Source organism: Leptopilina heterotoma, unplaced genomic scaffold, assembly GCF_015476425.1.
Source record: "Leptopilina heterotoma isolate Lh14 unplaced genomic scaffold, ASM1547642v1 Lhet_417, whole genome shotgun sequence".
In the NCBI taxonomy this organism is placed as follows: domain Eukaryota; kingdom Metazoa; phylum Arthropoda; class Insecta; order Hymenoptera; family Figitidae; genus Leptopilina; species Leptopilina heterotoma.
The window spans coordinates 334,868-362,772 of NW_025111076.1; the positions used below are offsets into that span (position 1 = coordinate 334,868).

General features: G+C 29.5%; 1 protein-coding gene across 2 annotated transcripts in view; it reads right to left on the bottom strand.

Moving 5' to 3' along the window:
- LOC122506404 (ELKS/Rab6-interacting/CAST family member 1-like) overlaps positions 1-27,905 on the bottom strand; it is a 436,083-nt gene that overhangs the window by 133,566 nt on the left and 274,612 nt on the right. For both annotated transcript variants that reach the window (XM_043618552.1, XM_043618551.1), the window contains exon 3: positions 22,952-23,048. In XM_043618552.1, coding sequence (XP_043474487.1) covers positions 22,952-23,048 — 97 coding nt within the window. The remainder of the gene's footprint in view (positions 1-22,951; positions 23,049-27,905) is intronic.

The window sequence follows — 27,905 nt, forward strand, 5'->3', positions numbered from 1 at the left end:
ACGATGAATTTTACTAAGCTTATAAAAATAATTGAAATATTTCGAAGGATTTATTAAAATTTTAGAAAATAATAGGATTCTTTCAAAGAATTTTATTAAAATTTTTAAGAATAGTTAATTAATTAATTAATTAATTAATTAATTACTACTGGCCATGCGTAATAATAATAGAACACTACTGCGCATGCGTAATATTAATAGAACACTACTGCGCATCCGTAACATTGACAGAACACTACTGCGCATGCGTAATATTGACAGAACACTACTGCGCATGCGTAACATTGACAGAACACTACTGCGCATGCGTAATATTGACAGAACACTACTGCGCATGCTTAATATTGGCAGAACACTACTGCGCATGCTTAATATTGGCAGAACACTACTGCGCATGCGTAATATTGGCAGAACACTACTGCGCATGCGTAATATTGGCAGAACACTACTGCGCATGCGTAACAGTGATAGAACACTACTGCGCATGCGTAATATTGACAGAACACTACTGCGCATGCGTAATATTAATAGAACACTACTGCGCATCCGTTACATTGACAGAACACTACTGCGCATGCGTAATATTGGCAAAACACTACTGCGCATGCATGACATTGATAGAAAACTACTGCGCATGCGTAACAGTGATAGAACACTACTGCGCATGCGTAATATTGACAGAACACTACTGCGCATGCGTAATATTGGCAGAACACTACTGCGCATGCGTAACAGTGATAGAACACTACTGCGCATGCGTAATATTGACAGAACACTACTGCGCATGCGTAATATTGGCAGAACACTACTGCGCATGCGTAACATTTACAGAACACTACTGCGCATGCGTAACATTAACAGAACACTACTGCGCATGCGTAACATTAACAGAACACTACTGCGCATGCGTAATATTGGCAGAACACTACTGCGCATGCGTAACATTGGCAGAACACTACTGCGCATGCGTAATATTGACAGAACACTACTGCGCATGCGTAATATTGGCAGAACACTACTGCGCATGCGTAACATTGACAGAACACTACTGCGCATGTGTGATTTGTGAATATGTATACATTTGTGTTAATATTATTTTTAAAAGATATACATATATATATACGGCTAGGGTCGGTCGGTCGGTCGGTCGGTCGGTCGTTCTTCAACTTAATATAATATAAGAGATATAAAGAATTTACATAGTTTTATGTATCCTTTTACAAGTTATCATTTTTTTTAAATTTTTTTTTAGTTTTATTATTATTATTATTATTATTAGGTTCTGAAATTGACAAACAAAATTTCAATTTTGAAAGAGGAATGTTCAAAATCTGAAGAAGATGTGTTGAATAAACACATTTCAAAATTGTCTGAAGCAGAGCAAAATACATGTCGCGCCATATTGTCTGCTTCAAAAGTAAAAAGTAGTAGAGGAAGAAGATACCAAATGCATTGGATATACGAATGTCTTCTTTTACGGATTAAAAGCAGAAAAGCTTATAATCATATTCGTAAGAAAAAAATTCTGCCTTTACCATCAATACAAACTTTAAGCAGATATACAAAATTTATAAAAAGCCAGTATGGTTTTCAGTCAAATGTATTTTCTGGAATTAAAGAAAAAACAAAATATATGTCCTCTCAAGATGTTCACGGTAAATAATATTTGTTCAATGAAAAGAAAACCAAATGTACAACTACATGATAAAAAATTAATTTTATTAAATTTTGCTATCTTATTCTTCTAGGATGTCTGCTGATTGACGAAATGCAATTGACAAAGTCTGTTTATTTTAACAGAAATTCACTAAAAATGGAAGGCTTTACAAACTTGGGAGAGCATACTCCAGAACATCAAAAAAGGGTTCCTGGCGATCATGCTCTAGTGGTAATGTTCCAGCCATTCAGAGAAAAATGGATCCAAACCCTAGGATGCTTTCTGAGCAAGGGTAGTGCGACGGGAACTATCCTTCATAAAATTATAATAGAAGCAATTATTCTCTCTGAAAATGCAGGACTTTTGGTAGATGCAGTTACAACAGATGGTGCTTCTTGGAACCGAAATATGTGGAAACAGTTTGGAGTTTCAGAAAAAAATATTAGTGTGGAACATATCTGTAATCCAAATCGCAGACTTTGGTTCATCTCCGATTTTCCGCATCTGATCAAATGCATAAGAAACTTTATAATAAAGCATGGTTTAAGAGAAGGAATTTGGGTAAAGAGATTGAGTTAACAACAATTATAAAATCAAAATTTTAATTGGAACTTATTTTAATGTAAACAATTTTTGTCACTTTCTAGACACCTGATGGAATAATTGCTATGATATTTTGGTATTCTATTTTAGAAGTAGAAGATCCTGAAGGCTATAATATTAAAGTAAATTTTAAATTGACGAAGGATCACTTAGAACCAAAATTCTATCAGAAAATGAACGTTGCTTTAGCCTTTCAGGTAAATATTTGTAGTATTAAACACGTAAATTACATGTTTACTAAAAAAAGCCATCTTCTTTTTCCTGATTTCCATAAAAAATTATTCGATAAATAATTTACAGCAATAGTTTTCTCGTAAATGTTTAAGTAGTAGAAATCTATCAATTTTCTAATTATAATTTTGCAATTTAGTTTTTTAGCGTAGCTGATGTTTTTGAGATTTTTAAAAACAGACATCCGGAATTAGAAAACTGTGAACCTGCGATAGAATTTTGTAAAAGGTGGAAAGCATTAATTACTGCAATGAATTGCAGAACACCTTTGAACTCAATGTCGCCTGAAAATGATGCTTATGAGGTAAAATTGATTTATTATAATGTTTACTTTTCTTATACAAAGATTTTTATAAATTTACACATTTTTCAGACTGTTCGAAACTTTCTAAAATATTTAGAAGAATGACATCTTAATTTAAAAAAAGAGAATTACGACTACATGACTGAGAATTCCTTCGTGGGCCTGACCGTGTCTCTAAAAGCGACATTAGAAATTTGCGATTATCTTACTCATGAATGTGGATTTTCTTTTTTAATGACATCTCGTTTAAATCAAGATGCTTTAGAAGTATATATATATATATTTTTTAAATTATAAAATTACTGCAAAATCACTTACAAATATAATAATTATTTGTCCTAAATACTAATAACATTTCAGAGATTTTTTGGTATGATGCGAGACGCCTGTGGTTCCAATGATCATCCAGATTCACAATTATTCATACAAATGTATAAATTAATATCAACGTATTCGTTAGTTCAGCCGCCCAAAGGATCTAACATCAACAGCCACGAAATTTTTGACGTATTATTAAAAATAAAAGATATTGACGAAAAGGATATAAGAAAAGAGCAGTGGGAATCTTAAATGGATACCATTCTGGATGCTGGTTGCAAATCTGATGCTTTAATCGAAGCTACAGCTTTGTTTGCAGAGCATAATTATGTAGAATCTGAAGCTTCAAAATATGCAAATGCTTACATAGCAGGATATGTTGCTAGAAAAGCCTCAAACAGATTTGCAAAATTTATTGAAAACAAAAAAACATTTGTTTGCAATGATTGTAAATCAGCATTGATATTAAACGAAAATGATCCCATACCAGAAAGACAAAAGCTTATAGATATTCGTTCTAGAGGATTTCTGCAATATCCTTCAATACAACTTTGTGGTTTAATTGACTGTTTAGAGCACACTGTGATGAAAGTTGTTAAAGATGGAATCGTTGAGGCTGACACACTTTTTAAAATTACTGAGCAGTTAGAAAAAATATCTATACCATATGTTGGTTGTGAAAATCATTTTAAACAACTGACACGTCATATTCTGACATTTTACTTGACGATAAGAATGTTTTTCATTTCCAAACAGTGGAATAAAAATAATAATCAAAGACAAAAGAAAAGAGAAAATTGTCTAAGATAACTGCAGATAATGTTGGAAATGAATTATCTGTAAAGAGGAAAAAAAATTGAAAATAGTATAAATTAAATTTTAATGATATTCAAACTTTAAACATGAAGGAATTAGGTATTCAATTTTGTTAAAAACAAAGTTTAAAATTGTATGTTTTATGAAAAATAACAGACATTGTGATTTAATGCATTTTCTTTATTTCATTGAAAAATAAATTACATTAAATATTTTTGCTTAAAACAAAATAAAAATTACGCAATATAATGTTACATTATATTAGAATTATTATTAACAGAGATTCTATTGAGAGGCATTAATTAATTTACAGTCAATAGAATCTCTGTTAATAATTAATAATCTTATAATTCTAATTCATCAATTATTTTTAAAAGCTTATTAAAATCATTAATTGTTGATATTTTTATATCGGACGAACATGGTATAATTGTATCATCTAGATAAATTTTTACCTTCATATTATAAAATACTGCAATTCTCTTTCTAATGTCAAAATTATCTTCAACTCTTTGAAATCCAAAAAAGTTGTTATTTCCTTTTGTAAAACACCACTTTTCACAGGGCAGTATAACACAGTCCAAATAATTTCTCATCTCCTCAAAACTTAATTCTTTATCAAAATTAATTATGTCAGTCTTGTTTAACGTGTTGAAACCTACGTTTACCTGTTTAAACAAAAAAAAATAATAATAGTGTTAATTACTAAGTTTAATTTTCATAAATATTGCTTGATATTTTGATATATTTAATGACAATTAATTATTAAATTTAATTTTTAAACATTACATTTAAATATTCAGGGAAAAATATAGGTTAGAAAGATTTTAGAACACGTACTTACTTCGGAATTATTTGGATTCATCATGCTGGTAGTCTTTTTTTAAAACAAAACGTTTTTTCACAAACAATTGGTAATAATTTAAATTATTACAAATTATGTAAACAATAAAAAATATTGTTTGAAGTGTCACAATGTGTCACAATTGTTTATATTAGTAGCAGACGAATTTCATAGGTTAAAATCGTGAAAATCGACAGTTTCTTGTTTTTCCCGTAAGGAACGCCACCTCTGCCTATTCGAATTTTCCTGAATGATGTTATGAAGATTGGGGACAGTCTTGACATTAGAGTGAAGTCTCCTTATTCTTACTTCATGACTAAAACCGACCGGGGCCATGGCACTTTGCCCGATCTGGCCGCCCTGTCGATCTTTTCGCTACCCAGGTAGAAATCCAATACTGACTGCATTTTATTATATTAAAGCTCGTTATTTGATTATTGAAGCATGGGGAGTGTTTACTTCAATATTAATAATTATTATTAATATTTTTGTAGTAAATAAACTTTTATGAGTGTCATTAAAAATGTAAATAATTATTAGAATTGCTTTTATTGAACTAAGTTTTTAAAAAATATATTTTTCTTATTTTCTTTCATTAATTTAGACAGACTATCTTATTTAAATTAATGCCTAATTTATTATTATTATTGTTAATAATTATTTAAACCTATACTTTATGTAACATTATTAAGAATTATACACAAAACACTTAAAACTAAGACGGAAAAATATCGCACGCACGGGGGATAGAACCCTAGACCTCGAGGACGAAAGTCGAATACACATACCGCATAGCCACGCAAGCTTGGAAGCGATCTCGCTTAAACTTCCTTTTGAATCATGGGACCGTTATATACAGTGCTATCATAATAAATTGACTGTATCATATTTATTTATAGAAAAATTATCAAAAATGTATGTTATATATATATAAATTAATATGTTTATCATAATAATATGGTAAAAATTATTAATTTAATTATTTATTCTCTATTATTTATAATTTAACTATTTTTTAAAATAATAAAAATTTTTCTATTAGTAATAATTCACAATAATACTAAAAATTATTAATTAATAATAATTTATTTTTTTGCCTTAAACATGGAATTTCAATTTAAGTGTGAAAAATAATTCAGAGTTTTTAAGAGCTATAAATGTCAAAAATAATGTTAATATTGTAACCACAAATAAATTTAACATTTTATGCAATATTTTTGGTTATTACCATGATAACATCGACAAATGGTTCACCCTCGACAATTGGTGCGTTTGTCCTATTGTTTTAAATTAAAGGAGAATAAATTCTTAAGACATCCCTCGAGGCCAATTTTTGAGTTTTTAATTGTTTATAATTTTTATTTTCAAATTTCAATCAAAGTTAACAAATTAACACAATTTTCTAAAAACGGACGTTTATTTTCTTATTCCGTTACTGCACATGCTCTAAATCAGTTCAAATTAATCCAATATTACCAGCAGACAATTAAAAACCCATAAAGTAATATATTTCAATTGTCATAAACAACATTAATTAACAAATAGTTAACTTTGATTCCTCTCCAATAAAAAATTTTTTTTCACATTTTCTTTTTAGTTTTAGTTCATTTGAAGAATATTTTTCCTTTATGATTAAAAAATAACTTATTTAAATTGTTATAAACAATATTAATTAACAAATAGTTAACTTATGATCCTGTCCAAAAAAAAATGTTTGTTACAAATTTTCTTTTTTACTTAGGTTCTTTTAAAGAATATATGTCTTTTTTGCTTATAATACAACTTATTTAAATATTTAATATTATATATCCGTGGTCTTTTAACATTATCTAAATAAAATAGTAAACGTGAAAAAAAAATTTTTGGTGGAAAGGAACAAAAATTAACTATTTGTTAATTAATATTATTTGTAACCATTTAAATAAGTTATTTTTTAAACAAAAAGGACACATATTTTTAAAATGAACTTAAATTAAAAAGTAGACGTGAAAAAAAAATTTTTTGGTGGACAGGAACATAAGTTACATAACTATTTGTTATTTAATATATTGTTTATAACAATTTAAATAAGTTATTTTTTAATCAAAAAGGACAAATATTCTTTAAATAGACTTAAATTAAAAGAAAATGTGAAAAAAAATTTTTAGTGGAATAGGAATCAATGTTAACTATTTGTTAATTAATATTGTTTATAACAATTTAAATAAGTTATTTTATAATCAAAAAGGACAAATATTCTTTAAATGAACTTAAATTAAAAAGAAAAGGTGAAAAAAACATTTTTTAGTGGAAAGAAATCAAAGTTAACTATTTGTTAATTAATATTGTTTATAACAATTGATATAAATTACTTTCTGTTTTATTAATTGTGTGGTGGTCATATTGTATTAATTTGAACTGATTCAGATCATATGCAGCAACGGAATAAGAAAATAAACTTCTTTTTTGAAAAATTGTATTAATTTGTTAACTTTGATTGAAAATAAAAATTATAAACAATTAAGAACTAAAGAATTGACCTTAAGGGATGTCTTAAGAATTTATTCGCCTTTAATTTAAAATAAAGAATACTGAAACCGGTTAAGAATTGTAGGCTGTAGACAGTTTTGAACAGTAAATTGTAAAAAAAAAATCCCATTGTGCGCTGTTTGTAGATCCTTGGGCAAACCCAGCCTGGTCCTGGTCGGGGCCACGAAGTCGGGGCCAGATCATGAAAACCCGACCGGGGCCAGGGCGGTAATCGGGAACAAAAGTGGCGATTTCTGCACGGGTCGTCTTGATACTCGTGGACGGTAGTGTAATTCCAACCCGCAAAAGATAAAATGGATGTTTTGGACCAATTAAAAAGTGATTTAAACTCCTCCTACTTAAAGAAAACTATTTTTTATTTGTTAGTTCAGTTGAATAAAATGGAAGAATATTTATAATTTTAAAAATATAAAATTTAACCACAACCCTTTCTGAAAAAATAAGAGTTTCAATAAAATTTTTTATTGTTCAGTAGACTTTATTTAATGTTTTGGGGGTGGGGATTATATGTTTTATTTTTATTTATTTATTTATTTATTTATTTACACGGGTCTTGCCCTTTCGTACAAAAGTACTAAATATAACAAAAAATAATATTAGCTTATTACGCAAAGTGAAGACACATCATTTATGTTGAGCAAAAAATTTGGTTTCTCAAACCATTTATAAAAACGCTTCAAGATATGCCATAAAAATCGATGCTGGAATGAAACTCATTGGCTTCTCTTGTCAGTCTAGCAATTACTGCATTTGAAATAAAATTAGTCCTGCATAGTGACTGCCTGAAAAGAGTCGGATTTCTAGTAGGCCTAAAATTGACTGTAAAGTTTAGTAAAGATAAAAGTTGAGGACAATTTATAAATCCATTAATTATTTTAAACAAAAAGAGTAAGTCAGAAAAAAGGAATCTATTGCTTAAAAGTGGTATACCCAAAATCCGCCTCAAGTCAGTATAGTCATGTCTGTATCTATCAAATGATATCCCCGTTTTTCTTGCAACAAAACGCATAAATTTGTTTTGAATTCGCTCAAGCTCAGTTATGAGATATTCTTGATAAGGAAACCAGATTAGTGAGGCAAACTCAATAATTGGTCTGACTAGTGAGAAATATAAGACCTTCATTGCCAGGACATTATTGAAACGAGTAATATTTCTGGTAACGAAGCCCAAGGCCCTGGTTGCCAAGGCCTGGTTTTAATTAATTTTTCAAAAAATTAATTATTTTCTCCATTTTGTTTAACTGAACCAAAAAAAAAATTTCTTTCTTTAAATAGAAGGAGTTTCAATCTTTTTTTTATTGGCTAATAGTAGTCTATTTTTCGTGAGTGGTTGAGACTAAATTTTATATTTTTTAAAGTTTAATATTTTCTTCATTTTCTTTTATTGAACCCACGAATAAAAAATGGCTTTCATGAAGAGGGAGGAGTTTAAATTTTATTTTAGTGGGTCTAAATCATCTATTTTTCCTTTTAAGGGTTAGAATTATATGATTTATTTTTTAAATGTTAATTTTTTCTCCATTTTGTTTAACTCAAGCAACAAATAGAAAAATTGATTTTGAAAATGGAAGGAGTTTGTTTATTATTTTTTATATTCTATTAAATATACTAATAATTGAGCCTCTGCACGGAGAGAAAAATCAAGCGTTTGTAGTATGTACATGGTCCATACTTAAAAGGCACGGCGCTGCGTTTATACTCGATTTGTAGAAATCTATGCTAAAAGAGTAGAGACCTATACTCTTTTAGCATAGATTTCTACAAATCGAGTATAAACAGCGCCGTGCTTTTTAAGTATGGACCATGTCCATACTACAAACGCTTGATTTTTTTCTCCGTGTGGATTCTACACGGAAAGAAATCTGCTAGTATTATACCATTGGACGGCCAATAGACTTATTCCATCGGACCCCAACCACTACTTTGCAGGCCGAGTAGATACTATTAGTCCATCGCTGCATACTATTATTCTACGCAGAGATGGACTAATTCCATCTACTCGGCCTGAAAAGTAGTGGTGGCGTCAGATGGCATAAGTCTATTGGCCGCCCAATGGTATAATACTAGCAGATTTCGCGACAAAGTTTTTCCTTTATTGTTAAGGAAGTTTTTCCAAAAATTTGAAAGCAATCTAATGAAAAGTAAAGAATTTACAAAGGAAATAGAAAAATTGTATTTTTCACTATAGTATAGCAGCCATGACAGTAGGTAGGTGTATATGTTACCGGTCTGGCTTATGCTGACGACGTAGTGCTGATGGCGGATGAGGAAGGCGGCATGAAATTGCTGCTTAAGGAATTTGAAGGGTATGTGAGGGGAAGGGATTTATGTGTGAATATACAGAAAACGAAAGTGGTTAGATTTAGAAGAGGAAAAAAGAGTGTGGATGTGGAGTGGAAGTTATGTGGTATGAATGTAGAGGAAGTGGATGAGTTCTGTTATCTGGGATATTGGTTTCAATATGACGGAAAACAGAAGTTGAATGTGGAGAGAAGGGTGGAAAAAGCGGGAAGAGTACCCGTGTAGAAATTTCGCTAGGGCCCTGATCAGGGCCGACCTATTAGGGAATGAAACGCCGCGCCCGATGTGGCCCTGATCAGGAAATCCACATTTTCTTGTCGCCCCGATCTGGCCCTGATCGGGCGCGGCGTTTCATTCCTTACTATGGCCCTAGTAGGGCAATTTCTACACGGGTAATGGGGCAGGTTTGGGGTATAGGGAGAAGAAAGTTTAGGAATGATTGGAGAAGAAGGCTATGGTTGTTTGATGTGTTAGTGTGGTCGGTCTTGAGTTATGGTGTGGAAGTGTGGGGGTGGAAGGAAGTAAAGAAAATAGAAAGTATGCAGGAGAGATTTTTAAGGTGGGTGATGGGGGTGAGTTATAACTGTCCGGGGTATATGTTGAGGGAGGAAACTGGGAGGGATAAATTGATAGTGAGACAGAGGAAGAGAGCCTTGGGGTTGGAGGAGAAGCTGGAGAGGGGGAAGGGGAGTAAATTGGCAAGGGTATGTTTAGTATTGATTAAGGGGGAGGAGGGAAAAGGGAGAAAGAGATTGATAGTGTGGGAGAGAGAGATGGAAGGTTATGAGTGACAAAGGAGTAAATGGGAAAGGTAGTGATAAGTGGAGTCTGGAGTGGAGTAAGAGAGATGGGGAGGATAGATGGATGAGTATTGTGGGTTCGAAATATAATAGATGGTACAAGATGGTGAAAGGGAAAAATCTGCCAAGGTATTTGTTGAAATTTAGGGACGAGGGTAAATTGAATAGAGTGTTAAGATTCAGGATGGGGGAGGGTATGAGAGAGTGCAAGTATTGGATGGAAGAGGAGGAGAGACTGTGTAGAGAGTGTGGTTTTGAGAACGAGGATTGGGGGCATGTGTTGGAAAGATGTAGTAGGGAAAGGGACGATGGGAAAGGTGTGGGGGAGAAGGTGTGTGAACTGTTGGATGAGAGCGGAAAGGGTGAATGTTGGATGAAAGGTTTGGAAAAAGCGAGGATGGAAACCAAGCTGTAAAGAAAAATGTTTTCAGTGGTAAAGAATTAAAGTAAACTCGGTAAATTTAATATGACGAAGCCAAGAATTGGGCAAAAGAGAACGGGAAACGGAAACCCGGGCACTTGGCGGATATAAATTGTATAGAAATTAGAGAATAAGTTAGTTTGTATTGTGCGATAGGATAGTTTAAGGCTTAAGTTGTTTTATAAATAATTTAGTTAGTAAGATGAAATGTAAGGAATTGGTCCTCGAACCTTACGGCATGTGTAGGGAGAGAGTAAATAAATAATAATTATTTTATAGATTTTTAAATAAATTTTGATGAGGAGACCGGTACCGGTTTCGAAACATAAATGTTGTATACACATTTCATGTTCTAAAAAAATGCCAATTACTAAACTATTATTAAATTTATATATTTAAAAGAATTTATCACTTGGTAAAAATTATATAATTGGAAATAAAAGGAATGTATTTATTTTATTTTATTGATTTGTAATCGTTGTGTTGATCGCAAGCTATTTAACAACTCTTACTTTCGTTTTTGAAGAGGACAGCTGAGCTGTCAAAACGTTAAAAGTTGTTTTTTATTTTTTTGACTTGGAAGATTGATAAATTCCTTTTATTTCGAATTATATTATTAAATTTATTATATGGGACAAAACATCAAACAAACTTTTATATATTTATTTGTACCAAATACCCATTACTTAAGACAAATAAATGGAATAATTGGATCTAATAAATATTGTTTTAAATCAATTATGAAAATTATTTGATTTAATAATGCATTGTTCTTAATTTAAATAAATATTTATTTGTATCAATAAAATAATTTTTTTGAAGTAACTAAATATTTATTTTTATCAAATATTTAATTGTTCATCATAATTAATTCTTTTAAGTAATTAATTGATTTTATCGTATAACAAACAAATATTGTTTAAAACGGCATTTAACATATGGGGGATTTCACGGGAAGTGATCCGGCCTCATGCGTTTACACGTCATACTTTGATGACTTGTAGTTTGCTTTAAGAAAAAGATGAAAATTAGATCAAATATGTTTTGGAAAGGGGTTTTCGTATACTTTTAAATAAAGATGTTAGTTTTTTAAAAAAAAATTTTTTGACCTTGAAAATTAAAAATTAAAATTTAATTTTCATTTTTTTGTACAATCTGTATTTTTTAAAAAATTTTTTTTTATTTAGAATGAAAGCTGAGCTCTTTTCCTATCAAAAACATATCTGCCCAAAATGGGACTAGAATTATTAATACTAGTTAATTAATAAATTGCGAATTTCGAAAAGGGCTCAACTCGGTTTTTTTAAATTTTACAGGAGAGACAAAAAACGTTTTATTTCAAACAGCTTTAATTAAAAGAGTCCAGTTTTTTTTCATAGTAATTAGATGCTATTTTGTCTGAGAAAATGATAAAATAATTGTCTTAAATTAAAGTGGGTTGGAGAAAATTGATATTATATTTGTCAGAGTTGAGCCCTTTTCGAAATTCATGAAAAAAATTCAATCTTTTTAATCATAAAACTGTATTAATTAAATATTTTACTATCAAGAATCAATTCAATTATTTTTTTATTTAATTTCAAAATGTAATACCTTTTTCTTGAGCTCAAAAACAATTCAGCAATAGGTTAGAAAGCAAACAATCTTAGGTTAAAAGTCAAAAGAAAACACAGTTTAATACATTTTTCTCTGTTAAAAGTGTCTCAGATGAAATTTTCCTTTTAAGAAAACGTCAATGAATATATAATAATGCGAAAAATACAAAAAAGTGAAATTTAAAAAAAATCCGAGTTGAGCCCTTTTCGAAATTCCCAATTCAATTTTACAAAAAAATTAAATTTTAATTTTTAATTTTCAAGGTCAAAAAAATTTTTCTTTTAAAAACTAACATCGCCATTAAAAAGTAGACGAAAAGCCCTTTCCAAAACATATTTTATTAAATTCACATATTTTTTTAAACAATCTACAAGTTATCAAAGTTTGACGTGTAAACGCATGAGGCTTGTATCACATGTTGTACAGGACTCATGCGTTTACACGTCAAACTTTGATAACTTGTAGTTTGCTTAAAAAAAAGATGTGAATTTAATAAAATATGTTTTGGAAAGGGCTTTTCGTGTTCTTTTTAATAAATATTTTAGTTTAAAAAAAAAATTATTTGACCTTGAAAATTAAAAATTAAAATTTAATATTTTTGTAAAATTAATTAACTAGTATTAATAATTCTAGTCCCATTTTGGGCAGATATGTTTTTGATAGGAAAAGAGCTCAGCTTTCATTCCAAATAAAAAAAAATATAAAAAAAATACCGATTGTACAAAAAAATGAAAATTAAATTTTAATTTTTAATTTTCAAGGTCAAAAAATTTTTTTTTTAAAAAACTAACATCTTTATTTAAAAGTACACGAAAACCCCTTTCCAAAACATATTTTATCTAATTTTCATCATTTTCTTAAAGCAAACTACAAGTCATCAAAGTATGACGTGTAAACGCATGAGGCCGGATCACTTCCCGTGAAATCCCCCATATGTATACAAATTTTCTCCCAAGTGGAAATACAATTGTTGGATTAGTATATAGCCCAGTAGCACGTAATGTTGGGAACATTCCAGCAACATTGAGGCAATATTGGTAATGTTAAGGAAATGTTCTCAATATTGCTGTAATATTACGTGCTACTGGGGTAAGAACACTGACTTATTTTCTCGATATGAATTGTATATGCGTTCCGTCGTTGCGTTACTTTATCTGTATGTTAGGGAATTAATTAGGTTGCGTTAAAATTAAGTTATCAATCGACATAGGTAAAATAGATTTCTTCGTTACTCATTGGTTATGAGTGGCGGCATTCTGTATTATACCTGTCACTGATATTCGACATTGTTTTTTTAGGGAAATCGTGAATTTTAAATGTTGATCAACTGACTACTAAATTTTCAAACTCTTTTTCTGTGTTTAAAGTCAGACTACAAAATATTGATACCGTCGCAGTTTTTCCCCACTTTAGTAGTCAATTTACTAAAAACACATGGTGGAATTAAAAGAAACTAGTATACAAAGTTTCTCCGTGTGGCATTTGTTTTGAGTGAAAAAATTGAGAGGAAATTAAAAGAGGATTTTTCCTCTAAATATGAGATTACTATTTTTAGTATGTAAAAGTCAAAAATAACTCACTGCAATAATTTTATGAAAAGAGTAGAGATGATCCTATCACGGAAAAAATTTCGGGCGCGCATCCGTATTACCTATGGTAATGCTGTTCTACCTTATCCCTGGTGCATAAGGAGAACAAGAGTGGGAACTAATCGCTCTCACGAGTGGGAGCCTCAGAGTCCCACAGCTGAGAAAGAATATACTTTAGACAAGTATATATATTACGTATACAGAAAAGCTGTTCTACACCACATGCAGAGGGCTCTGGGCTCTGCCTTTGGTAGTTCCACTTTATCTCTGTGGGACTCCTCAGCTCCCACAATGAGAACGCAGATATCTCACTCTTAGAACATCGGCGTTCTTTCATTTAGCATTGCAATCGTACGCGTAGGTAATGCTGCGCGCCCGAAATTTTTTTCGTGTATCACTCAGTCGTATTTTAATAAATAGTGGAAATTAACGATCACTCCGAGTCAAGGAAAATAAAAATAAAAGAAATTCAATTCTTTTTACGTTTCGGCAGCACAGCTGTCCTCTTCAGAACGAAAAGACGAAAATTAGAAAATTAAAATTATAAATTAAGATAGGCACATCTTTGTCGCTACGATTACAATATGACACTCAATATGACACTCAGTGTCATATTGTAATCGTAGCGACAAAGATGTGCCTATCTTAATTTATAATTTTAATTTTCTAATTTTCGTCTTTTCGTTCTGAAGAGGACAGCTGTGCTGCCGAAACGTAAAAAGAATTGAATTTCTTTTATTTTTATTTTCCTTGACTCGGAGTGATCGTTAATTTTCACTATTTATTAATTTAATGAAAACTTTAAACTCGATTTTCTCGAAAACACATTTTTGAAAATGGGAAAACACTTTCCTCGAAATCTACCGAACCGATTTTAAAAAGCCAAAAATCATTCGATTCTTTATTTAAATAACTAGACAACATACCTCTAAAATTTCACATTTATATTCCCTGTTATTTTCTACGCAGGTAAATTGACTCAAAAACATATTTTTTTGATTTTTTAAGAAAAATATGTATAAAAATTGTAAAACGTTAAATAAAATTGTTTTTCAGTGTTGTTGTCTAGAAAAAACATTTTTAATGAAGTACCTGAACATTAAAATATTGTGCAAATATTCCAATAAAATTTTATAAAAGTAATTTTTATAATATTATTGGTTTCAATAAATTCTAATCAATTTTTGCTAAGCGTATTTAAATAAATTATCAAGTTATTTTGATCTGAAAAAGTTTTAAATCCAAAAAGTAATATTTCATTGTAATATTCACATAATAATTCCATGAAATATTCGGGACGCATGAATAATCTCTAGAAATCATTAGTTAGAAGTTTTAAATGATTGAATTTCATTTATTAGAATTTTCTTTTAGCAGAATTTCATTTTTTCGAATTTTTGTTTAAGGAGGATGGTGACTGTCTTTTCGGGGCAGGCGGCGAGAGGAGAATTCACATGCTTTTATATGGGATTAAAACTGCAATTACCAACTGTTTTAATATATATTTTATAAGTGAAATATGCAATACTTAATATATTAGACATAAAAAATAGTATTTTTAATAATTCCAATTCATTATTTTCAAAAAATATTTTTAAAAATAATTATTTAATTACGTAAAAAAAATTTCTTAAAAAAATTTTATGAGCATGGAGATCGTGACAACAGCGCATTTCATATGCATGCTAGAAACAGTGTTGGTAACACTGAATAAGATTTCATTCGTATATGATTATATTGCGACGTTGCCACGTTTCTGTGTATTATGTTAGAGAGGTTAGAAAATCTAAGAGGTTTTAGTAAAATCTTTTACGTCAGTTTTAATGTTATTTCTAAAAATCAGGACAATCGGTTTACTCAATTATTTTTTTTAAATTATTCCAAAAGTATTAAACTTTAAAAGAGTATGATTTTTAAAAAAAGTTTAACTTTTTCACACAAGTTATTATCAAAATAGTGCACTTCACATAACACTCCCCATAAGAGCCCATATAAAAACATGCAATTTCAACAATTAAATTCACAAAAACGGGACAGTAAAAAATTTTTTAAAAAATTGTTCTATAATTTAGACATTCTTAACAACGAGTTTTTCCAAATTTTAAAAAATTCTTAACATTTTTATTTGAGTCACCATCCTCCTTAATCGATTTTAAATTGACCCGAATATTTACATTAACAGAATTATAAATACTTGAATTTTTATTTATGAGAATTATCATTTAACACAATTTCCGTTAACCCGTTGACTGTCGCTGACGCATATATTATGCGCAAAACTAAACTGGCCAAAAGTGTTCCCGAGTCGAACTTTTAGACCTGCTTACCTCCTGGTAAGTATAATTTAACCCTAACCTGCACCTAACAAACCCTTGGTGTTTTTTTCCTCCTGCGTAAGTTCTATTTGACTCTGACAACTCCTTTTTAAGTCCTAATTGAACCTTAAACCCTGTATTGCTTTTACCACATTCTTACGCAATAGGAAATGTTCCTCGCGGTACAAGATATTCAACTTATTATTGTTTTGCAAATTACAAAATTTTTCATTTTGAAAATTTCACGAAAGAATTCAATTATTTTCTAAAATTTTAATAAATCCTTCGAAAAAATTCAATTATTTTTATAAATAGTAAAATTCTTCCAAAGAATTCAATTAATTTTATAAATAGTAAAATTCTTTGCAGGAATTCAATTATTTTCAAAACAATTTTAATTGAATTCCTTAGATGAATTCAAATATTTTAAAATATTTTTATAAATTGCAATTATTTTCTTAAACTTTAATAAATTGTTCGAAATAATTCAACTATTTTTATAAATACTAAAACTCTTTGCAAGAATTAAATAATTATTAACCCAATTAAAATAAAATTAAACGAAAGAATTTAATTATTTTCAAAAATTTCCATAAAATTTAGTTTCAACAAGAATTTAAAATTTTTGAAAAACAATTTAATTATTCTCAAAATATTTAAAAAAAATTCTATATAAGAATTAAATTACTAGCTCAATACAATTTTTGAATATATTCGTCAAAAGAATTGAAATAATTCTATTATTTTCGAAAAGTAATTAAAATTCTTATGATGAATTCAATTATTTTGAATATACTTAATTTTAATAAAATTCTTTAAAGAAATTCAATTATTTTCGAAACAACTTTAATTGAATTTTTCGAAAAAATTTCATGATTTTTAAATATTTCTATAAAATTCTTCATAAACAATTTAATTATTTCTTAAAATTTTAATAAATTCTTCGCAAGAAATCACTTATTTTCAATACAATTTTAATAAAATTCTTCTTCATAAAATTCAATTGCTTTCGAAATTTTCAATTAAAATTATTGAAGAAACTTTATAAGTTTAAAAAAAAATTCAAATAAATTTTTCAAAAAAATTTAATTAGGATTTTTAAAAATATTAATAAAATTCTTTGCGAGAATTTAGTTATTTTTCTAAATAAAGAAATTCTTTGAAGGGATATTCTATTATTATCAAATTTTTTTAAAAAATTCTTTGCAACAATTCGAAGATTTTCAATACATTAATTTTAAAATTAAAAATATTTGAAAAGAAAAATTAAAAAAAGATTAAGTAACCAAAATGTAAACAACAATTAAATTCAAACTGCGAATAGGTTACCGAAACATGTACTTTTTTATTATTAATTTATAAATATTATTTTTAAATGAAAAGTTTTGACATTTTTTTTAAATAATAAAAATATTAATTTATGAATGTTTAAAGGTTATTATTATTAAACAATTTATTTATTTGCTGTAGTGTATTAGTGTCAATTAATGCTTAATTAAATCACTCAACAAGTCACTGAATATAGAGCGTCTGTGTTCAGTTAGGTTCCGTAGCATAGTGGTTAGGGCGTTAGTTTCGTAGTCCGTAGTTCGTAGGTCGTAGGTTCAAGTCTCGCGTGCGTTAAATTTTATTTATTTCGTAGGTTTGCGTTTATTCCGATTTTTCTGTATTGTATAGGTATAAGTATGCAATTTAATGATTATATACACCGTTAAATAATTTAATTAACAAATATTAAATAAAAATTTTTTTTTATATATAAATGGATATGTATTAATCCCCACATATATACTAACATTATTTATGAATTCGCTATTGGTCACGATTAAATTAAAAAAAAAAGTAAAAATCATTAAATAATAATGCCATTTATTAATAATTAAAGTTATTATAAAAATTAGTTAAAAATGATCTCAAATATGCTATAAGCAGTTTTTCCAGGGTTTTTGGAGAGGAAAGAATTTTGTAAGTAAGGGTCAAGCAGTATTTAATAAGGTTCTAGGAACACCTGCTTTCCCCCTTTTACCATCTAAATTTGTCGCTAACCAGGGGTTTGCAGGAGGTAATCAGAGTTAACTTGCAATGCAAATAAACTCTGCTTTCATCCTATTACATCCTTACAAACCCTCAGTTTTAAGGAGGTAAGCAGGTCTAAAAGTTCGACTCGGGTTCATGACGCATATATGCACAACTTAAAAAAGGTGATTAAAAACTTCTTAAATGTTCCTGAAACCGGTTACTCGGGGGTTTTCGAGGTCGCTGATTACGAATATGACATTTGTTTTCCAAAATTTAAAATAGCGGATCCAATATGGCCGACAACAAAATAAAAAAATTGATCAGATTGACTTGGAACGTAATACTCGGGGGTTTTTGGGGTCGCTGATTACGAATCTGACATCAGTTTTTCGAAATTCAAAATGGCGGATCCAAGATGGCGGAATTTTTTTTTTCAAAATTCGTCGAATTTTCTTGAAACTTGTTACTCGGAGGTTTTAAGGGTCGCTGATTACGAATGTGACATTAGTTTTTCAGGGTATTTAACAAAATTTGATTTCACCAAAAATTATCATACTAATGTCAGATTAACAAGTTTCAAACAAATTCAATAAATTTTAAAAAATTTTCCGCGATATTGAACCAGATATTTTGAATTTTGAAAAACTGATTTCAGATTCGTAATCAGCGACCCTGAAAATCCCCAAGTATCCAGTTTCAAGCCAATCTGATCAATTTTTTATTTCGTTGTCCGCCATATTGGATCCGTCATTTTGAATTTTGGCAAACTAATGTTAGATTCGTAACCAGCGACCCTTAAAACCCCCGAGTAACAAGTTTCAAGCAAATTCGACGAATTTTGAAAAAATTTCCGCCATCTTGGATCCGCCATTTTGAATTTCAAAAAACTGATGTCAGATTCGTAATCAGCGACCCTAGAAACCTTAGGATACCAAGTTTCATAAAAATCCATTAAAAATTTTTTTAACACACTTTTGGCCCAAACAGTGGAAATCTCGTTGACAGCCAAGGGGTTAAAATGAATTCTTATTTATACTAATTTTTATTTATAAGAACTCTTCTTTTACATTATTTCTACTTAGTCTAATTTTGAAAAGACAGAATTTCCATTTCGGCGAATCTTCATTTGTCCAAATGTTTATTTTCATGAATTATCATTTGACAGAATTCTTAAAAGAACGAATATTCATTTGTGCGAATTTGCAAATGGATGACATAACAACATGCCGAAAGATTTTGGCGCCAGTTTCAAAACTGACCAATCACAATTTTCTTAATATTTTCTAATTGGTCAGTTTTGAAACTGGCGCCGAAATCTTTCGGCATGTTGTTATGTCGGCCATTTGCAAATTCGCACAAATGAATATTCGTTCTTTTAAAAATTCTGTCAAATGATAATTCATGAAAATAAACAATTGGACAAATGAAAATTCGCCGAAATGGAAATTCTGTCTTTTCAAAATTAGACTAAGTAGAAATAATGTAAAAGATGAGTTCTTGTAAATAAAAATTCTCATAAATAAAAATTCGAGTATTTATAATTCTGTTAATGTGAATATTCGGGTTAAATTAAAATCGATTACACAAAAATTCGAAAAATTGAAATTCTGCGAAAAGAAAATTCGAATAAATGAAATTCAATCATTTAAAAATTCTAACTAATGATTTCTAGAGATTATTCATACTTCCCAAATATTCCTATTACATATTATAATATAATATATAATTTATTGAATATTAATAATTTGTAACGTCCTTTGATATTAAATTATTGAAAATAAAAACGACCACAAAAGGACAATATATTGGTATATTTTAATACTTCTAAAATATAGATGGAATGTTTCCAATATTTTAATGGAATAATCGAGGAATGTGAATGAAATATTCCATGTTTTTAGGGAAAATTTTATTACTTAGTTTATTGTTTCTACTGTTATTATTTATTGATTCATTTATTACATTATTATTGGCACTAATCCTTTTTTGTATTGTATTAGTGGGTAAATTACACAGGCACACAAAAAAAATAAAAAAGTCAAAACCCAGAGGTCACACCCCCCTATCCCCATGTTTTTGGGGTCGCTGAAACCGAATAAGACCATGAAAATTTTTTTTCATCGGCCATTTTCCCGCTACCACCCCCTTACACCTGCTCCCGGGGGCTGGAATTTCAGTTTAAAAAAAAGTGGAGTAGGGTGTCTATTCCTATGTTTTTTGGGTCGCTAAAACCAAAAAGGACTACCAAAAACAAATTCTTCCCTCCCTTAATCCCCTACAACCCCCTTAACACCCGATAGGTGGGGGGTCGAAATTAGAATTTTCACGAAAAGTCGATTACGGTGTCTAAACCTACGTTTTTTGGGTCGCCGAAACCAAAAAAGACTACCAAAATCTTTCCTTTCCACCCTCAACATCCTACAACCCCCTGCAATAATTTTTGATAATTAATATTTAATTTTCAATCTCCCAAAAATCGGTTCGTTTTATTTGAAAAAAATTATTACAGGGGGTTGTAGGGGATCGGGGTGGAAAGGATTTGATTTAGGGAATCTTTTTTGGTTTCAGCGACCCAAAAAACGTAGGTTTAGACATCGTAATCGACTTTTCGTGAAAATTCGAATTTCGACCACCCACCTTTCGGGTGTTAAGAGGGTTGTAGGGGGTTAATGGAGGGAAGAATTTGTTTTTGGTAGTCTTTTTTGGTTTTAGCGACCCAAAAAACATAGGAATTGACACCCTACTCCACTTTTTTAAAAACTGAAATTCCAACCCCCGGGAGCAGGTGTAAGGGGGTGGTAGCGGGAAAATGGCCGATGGAAAAAAATTTTCATGGTCATATTCGGTTTCAGCGACCCCAAAAACATGGGGAAAGGGGGGTGTAACCTCTGGGTTTTGACTTTTTTATTTTTTTGTGTGCCTGTGTTATCATTATTTTTATTTTTTATTATCTTATTATTCTTTTTTATAATATAAAGAAATTATTTCTGATTAAACGTCAAATAATTTTTTCTGAACAAAAATTATTTTTTATACCACTGTATTATTATTTTTTAATTAAAGTGTTACTATATTTTATTAATTTATAAATTTTATTAATCTGACTAGTTGACATTAAATAATGACTAACATAACGGCATATATCGATTGTCAAATAAAAGGAATTAGATTATCAATTATTTATACAGTTGACTTTTTTCCTCTAATTTTCTTATTGTAATGTAATAAATTATTACTATTGACGTTAATTCTGATGAAGAATTATTTATTCCCAACATTAATTGAAGTCTAGATCTTATTAATTATTGAAAAATTGCTAGACTTGATCGTATAGAAACAGATTCACATTATACATTTAGTTGTTGAACATAATTAGGGGAGAGTGGGGCAAACCGGACCGGTGGGTAAACCGGACCCCTCTCAATATTTCCGAAATGGCGAAATTGGAAAAAGTGTTTTTTACAAATTTAAAACAACCATGTTTAGTATACCTTATTTTTTCAATCTGACAGTTTTAGCTTGCGTTAGTGCGACGAAGGGAGCAAAAGTTTTTTTATAGTTTTTTTCTACACTTTTACGAATTTTTTCTTAAGGAAATTCTGAGAAAATTGTGTAATTTTTCCAAATATTAGGTCTTAGGTTTTGAAGGTACACACCTCAGGAATATTTACCACCAAAAACTTTGATGAATTTGCAAAGCGTTTCTTTTTGACAAACATTTATTCTCAAAATGGGCCTATGGGGCAAACCGGACCGTTTTCGGTGGGGCAAACCGGCCATAGGATATTTCCATTGAATTAAAGTTTCATAAAAATTATTTTTAAATAAAATGTTTCTTTCATTAAAATATTTACTTACAATGAAAAATAATTGTCTTCCAATGAGAATTGGACCCTTTAATATTGTTTCTCTGATAATTTCAAACATTTTTATTTTTTTATTAAAAAAAATATTTAATTAATTAAAATTCAATCCCGTATTATTATTTTCATTACTACAACCATTGTTTACATTATTCTTTATGTTTTTTATTATTGTAGATTATGTAAATGCAATATTATAAATAAAAAACCAAACGGTCCAGTTTACCCCAGGGGGTGGGGCAAACCAGACCGTTTGCAAATTTTATTAAAGTTAACACAGCAACTAAACAATAAAAGATAAAGTATATGTATCTCTGGGAAAACCGTTAGGGGGTCCGGTTTGCCCCACTCTCCCCTATATTTATAATTCATTATACAAAAAATGTTAGAATAATTCCTTTATGTATCCGAATAAAGAACCCCTTTATCGAGAGGTTTGGCTTCGTCCATATATTACTTAACGCTAATTTTTGAAAAATTTTACCCCCTCTTCCCCCATGTCACACACTGTTACATATATTAGCGCCATTTTTTTGGCTTATCGTAACAAATAGCTTGACCCCCCCCCCCTCCCCCAAAAAGCGTTACGTAATATATGGACGAAGCCTTTTCCAGTATTCTGTTTGTAATACTATACATACTGTTATTTTATATGTACATAGTGATAATAGAGGCACATTGAAAAAAACTATGTTTATACATTTATAAACGAATATTGAAAAGTGAATAAAGATCAGAAGCTTACCCATTCCCTTGTTTTGCAGCATTTCGAGGAGCTTCTTGATGCTTTCGTCCCGAGCTTGCAGCGTTTGCTTTTGCGTCTCTATCCTTAGCTCAAGCTCCTAAAATAGGAAGAAAAATAATGTTATATTTTTCGTCTTTGTTGACTTGATATTTTCTTTAAAATATAATTTACTTCCGTTAACTCTATCTCTATCTAGAATTTAAGTTTTTAATTTTTCTTTTTATACTTTTATAAAACTGCATTTATGTTCTTATTAGGGGAGAGTGGGGCAAGACGGAGTACTTAAGGTTTAAAGCGCAAAAAAACGAAAATTATCGAATATATATTTTATTATTTTACACGGAGAAAAAATGCTGTTGAATCAATGACATATGGGTTTGATTCATTGAATAGTGTCATAACGGGCTGCCTAACGTATATGCTGTTGTTTTGAAAGCACCGATTCTAATGATTCGATAGTATCACTTTCTTTGAAACAAAAGCATATTTCTCAAATTGACAGCATACTATGTTAATTCGAAGGTGAATCCTTTTGAATCAATAAACAAAATTTTTTAATTTAACAGTATATGCTTTTGAGTCAATGACTATAACTTTTAAATTTAAAAGCATCATTTTTATGATTCAAAAAATTGTACTTTTAATTTTTTTAGTTGTTGCTATCGATTGAATAACACCATACTGTTAATTCAATTCTTTTATGTGGTTAAATATATACCAACGATAAATTGAAAAAAGGGAATTTTTGTTCACATGTTTTTTATATACTATAATTAATTCTCACACCTTTAACACAACACTTCTTATACACATCTTTTTTTCAATTTTACACACAAACATACACATTTTTATTATTTTTTTTCATTTTTTCCAACGGCTAAACACACACACATACACATTCAAACACACTTATCTTTTTTAGTCAGAAAAATGCGGCTATTCCCAAGCGGTCACCCATCCACTTAGCAACCGCGACCAACGACGCTTAACTTCCGTGATAGACGAGAACCGCCGCGCTGCAATGAAATAATCCGCTTCTCAACATTGGGCACTTACTTTGTGGTTAAATACCGTGCTCGAGATTTTTCGCGTATATAAGGAAATTTATATAGGGAATTTATATTTAACTAGTCATTAATTAATTAAAAGAATTTAAATAATACTTTTTTATATTGGAATCTCAAAAACGACAGGTTTAATAAACATATAAATATATGTGGGTAAGTATTTCAATAAATTTAGTACCTGTCAATGTCTCAAATACATAGTGTTCTTATTTTTATAGCATATGCTATAGGCAGTCCGCAATAGCACCACTCATTGAAACGAAAGCACATGCTTTCGTTTTCAGAGCGCGCTTCTTTGGAGCAAACAATTTTTCATTTGATTTAAATTTACACGCATTTTCTTCAAATTTATCTATTAGATGCTTCAAATGAATAATGTCAAAGAAGCAATAAATTATTCTGTTGCTATATATAGATGAACTATAGAAACAATTTGCACAATATCATTAATTCTACAGTACCGTACTTTTAATTTAAACAGTTTCATTTTTTCGTTTTAAGCAATATACTTTTCGATTAATAAATGTGTCATTGAATCAATGACGGGAAATTCAATAGCATGGAGCTATTTGATTCAACAGCACTTTTCTTCAGTGTATTTAATAACCATCTTTGGGAATCAGTCTTTCGTAATAAAGGCGTACAAAGGCCATCTGTTTCTTAAAAAAGCATAAAATTAATAATATGGAGATAATTGCAAATCTCCCCATCTTGCCCCACCAGCGGGCAAGATAAGGTACCCTAAGGAGTAAGATGGGGTACTAAAAAGGAAACCTATTTCTGTTGACAAATTTTACAAGTAAAGGTTTCATCTTCGTCATCGACACCAGCACAACTGCAGTGATCCCATTGGCCGCAGACAGAACGAAATTGAATAAAACGATTAATTACTACAATTTACGATTCAATAAAGAAAAAAAACATATGCTTCCTTTCTTCTGTAACCCTTGCCAGTTAGAAAAAATTTTATATAGTTCATTAAATGTTATTATTAAATAATAAACACCTACTAAAAAAAGAGAAAAAAGCGTCGAAAACAGTTTTTTTAGTACAACAGATAAAAGATTTGTTCTCATGGCTTTTAGGTTTTGTAAATAAGAAACTATCGTCTCGGTGCAGTATTATGTAAAATACAAAATACAATCGCGATTGGTTTGTTAAATAAGGCCGGTACCCCATCTTGCCTCACTCTCTTCTATCTTTAATTTTCTATTGTTTGTTGACCTACATTTGTCATCTACTCTCTAATTCTGAATTAGTTAAAAATAACTAATTATTAGTATAAATAAACAAAAACAAAAATAGTCAAATTTCACTAATTGAATTAGTTACCAAAAATTTCAATTATTTTGACCTAAACTAAAAGTAAATTTAAGTAATATAATTAGATATTATTAACTATTTAATTAGTAAAATAATAATATTTGAATCAGTGGCTCTTATATTAGAATAAAACAGTTTCAATTAAAAAAAACCTTTTAAAACTTTTTAAATTTACAACTACCCGAGTCGAACTTTTAGACCTGCTTACCTCCTTAAAACTGAGAGTTTGTAAGGATGTAATAGGATGAAAGCAGAGTTTATTTGCATTGCAAGATAACTCTGATTACCTCCTGCAAACCCCTGGTTAGCGACAAATTTAGATGGTAAAAGGGGGAAAGCAGGTGTTCCTAGAACCTTATTAAATACTGCTTGACCCTTACTTACAGAATTCTTTCCTCTCCAAAAACCCTGGAAAAACTGCTCATAGCATATTTGAGATCATTTTTAACTAATTTTTATAATAACTTTAATTATTAATAAATGGCATTATTATTTAATGATTTTTACTTTTTTTTTTTTATTTAATCGTGACCAATAGCGAATTCATAAATAATGTTAGTATATATGTGGGGATTAATACATATCCATTTATATATAAAAAAAAATTTTAATTTAATATTTGTTAATTAAATTATTTAACGGTGTATATAATCATTAAATTGCATACTTATACCTATACAATACAGAAAAATCGGAATAAACGCAAACCTATGAAATAAATAAAATCTAACGCACGCGAGACTTGAACCTACGACCTACGAACTACGGACTACGAAACTAACGCCCTAACCACTATGCTACGGAACCTAACTGAACACAGACGCTCTATTTTCAGTGACTTGTTGAGTGATTCAATAAAGCATTAATTGACACTAATACACTACAGCAAATAAATAAATTGTTTAATAATAATAACCATTAAACATTCATAAATTAATATTTTTATTATTTAAAAAAAATGTCAAAACATTTCAGTTAAAAATAATAGGGGAAGTGCGCCGGTTGTGGGCACCCTCCGGTTGTGGGCACCCCTACGTAAACTTCGACGGCAAGCAGACTTTACTGATCTAAGTATTGCAAGTCGTGTTCGTTGACAATACGGACTTTTCGTATTGATAACGAAACAAATATATGCATTTGTGTAATAGCTGTGAGCATAATAAAGAAAATTTGCATTAAATAAATAAAAAAGTAATTTTGTATTGTTTTCGAAGAGCAACATATGGGTGTAGATTCGTTCAGAAAAGAAGGGTTTAATTTTTTTTTGCAGTGTTGTCATTATATTTTGTGATTTACCTTCGTGTTTAACCAAAATCCTGCATCACAAAATGTGTTGGTCTTTTTAAAAAATGACTGTCATTCCCGGTTGTGGGCACCTTTATGTTAAGGAGGCTCTACCATCTGACAATGATGAGGACTACTGTCTCATCTATCTAAACTTTCTGCCAAGGAAAGTGACAGCCGCAAACTCCATTAAATGCGATGAATATAGTCGTTCAGTGCATTAGAAGTGCGGTATGGTATGCGTACTAGCTACTTCACATGAAGCATTATGCTTTTGTTAGCGATGAGCATAGTGTGAAAACGTGTCATCATTTTTGTTCTTTATCCCGGCAAATTTTCTTAAAATAAAGAAACTTTCATTTCTTCTTTATTTGTGTTGGTTTCCTTTAATATTTTTCCATTTTTAGCGGATTTTTCAAGGGTGCCCACAACCGGGTACAAAATTTTTTTTGTCAAAAAATTCCCATTTCACTAAATTTCTAATAAAACTTTTTTATTTAAAGGAGTCAATTTAATTCCTTCACTGACAGTCACCTTAGACCTCTAGCTTTAAATTCGTACACATATATTTGTATAATATGCACATGGACAAATGTTATGAGGCAAAATCAAAAGGGTGCCCACAACCGGAACACTTCCCTTATTTATAAATTAATAATAAAAAAGTACATGTTTCGGTAACCTATTCGCAGTTTGAATTTAATTGTTGTTTACATTTTGGTTACTTAATCTTTTTTTAATTTTTCTTTTCAAATATTTTCAATTTTAAAATTAATGTATTGAAAATCTTCGAATTGTTGCAAAGAATTTTTTAAAAAAATTTGATAATAATAGAATATTCCTTCAAAGAATTTCTTTATTTAGAAAAATAACTAAATTCTCGCAAAGAATTTTATTAATATTTTTAAAAATCCTAATTAAATTTTTTTGAAAAATTTCTTTGAATTTTTTTTTAAACTTATAAAGTTTCTTCAATAATTTTAATTGAAAATTTCGAAAGCAATTGAATTTTATGAAGAAGAATTTTATTAAAATTGTATTGAAAATAAGTGATTTCTTGCGAAGAATTTATTAAAATTTTAAGAAATAATTAAATTGTTTATGAAGAATTTTATAGAAATATTTAAAAATCATGAAATTTTTTCGAAAAATTCAATTAAAGTTGTTTCGAAAATAATTGAATTTCTTTAAAGAATTTTATTAAAATTAAGTATATTTAAAATAATTGAATTCATCATAAGAATTTTAATTACTTTTCGAAAATAATAGAATTATTTTAA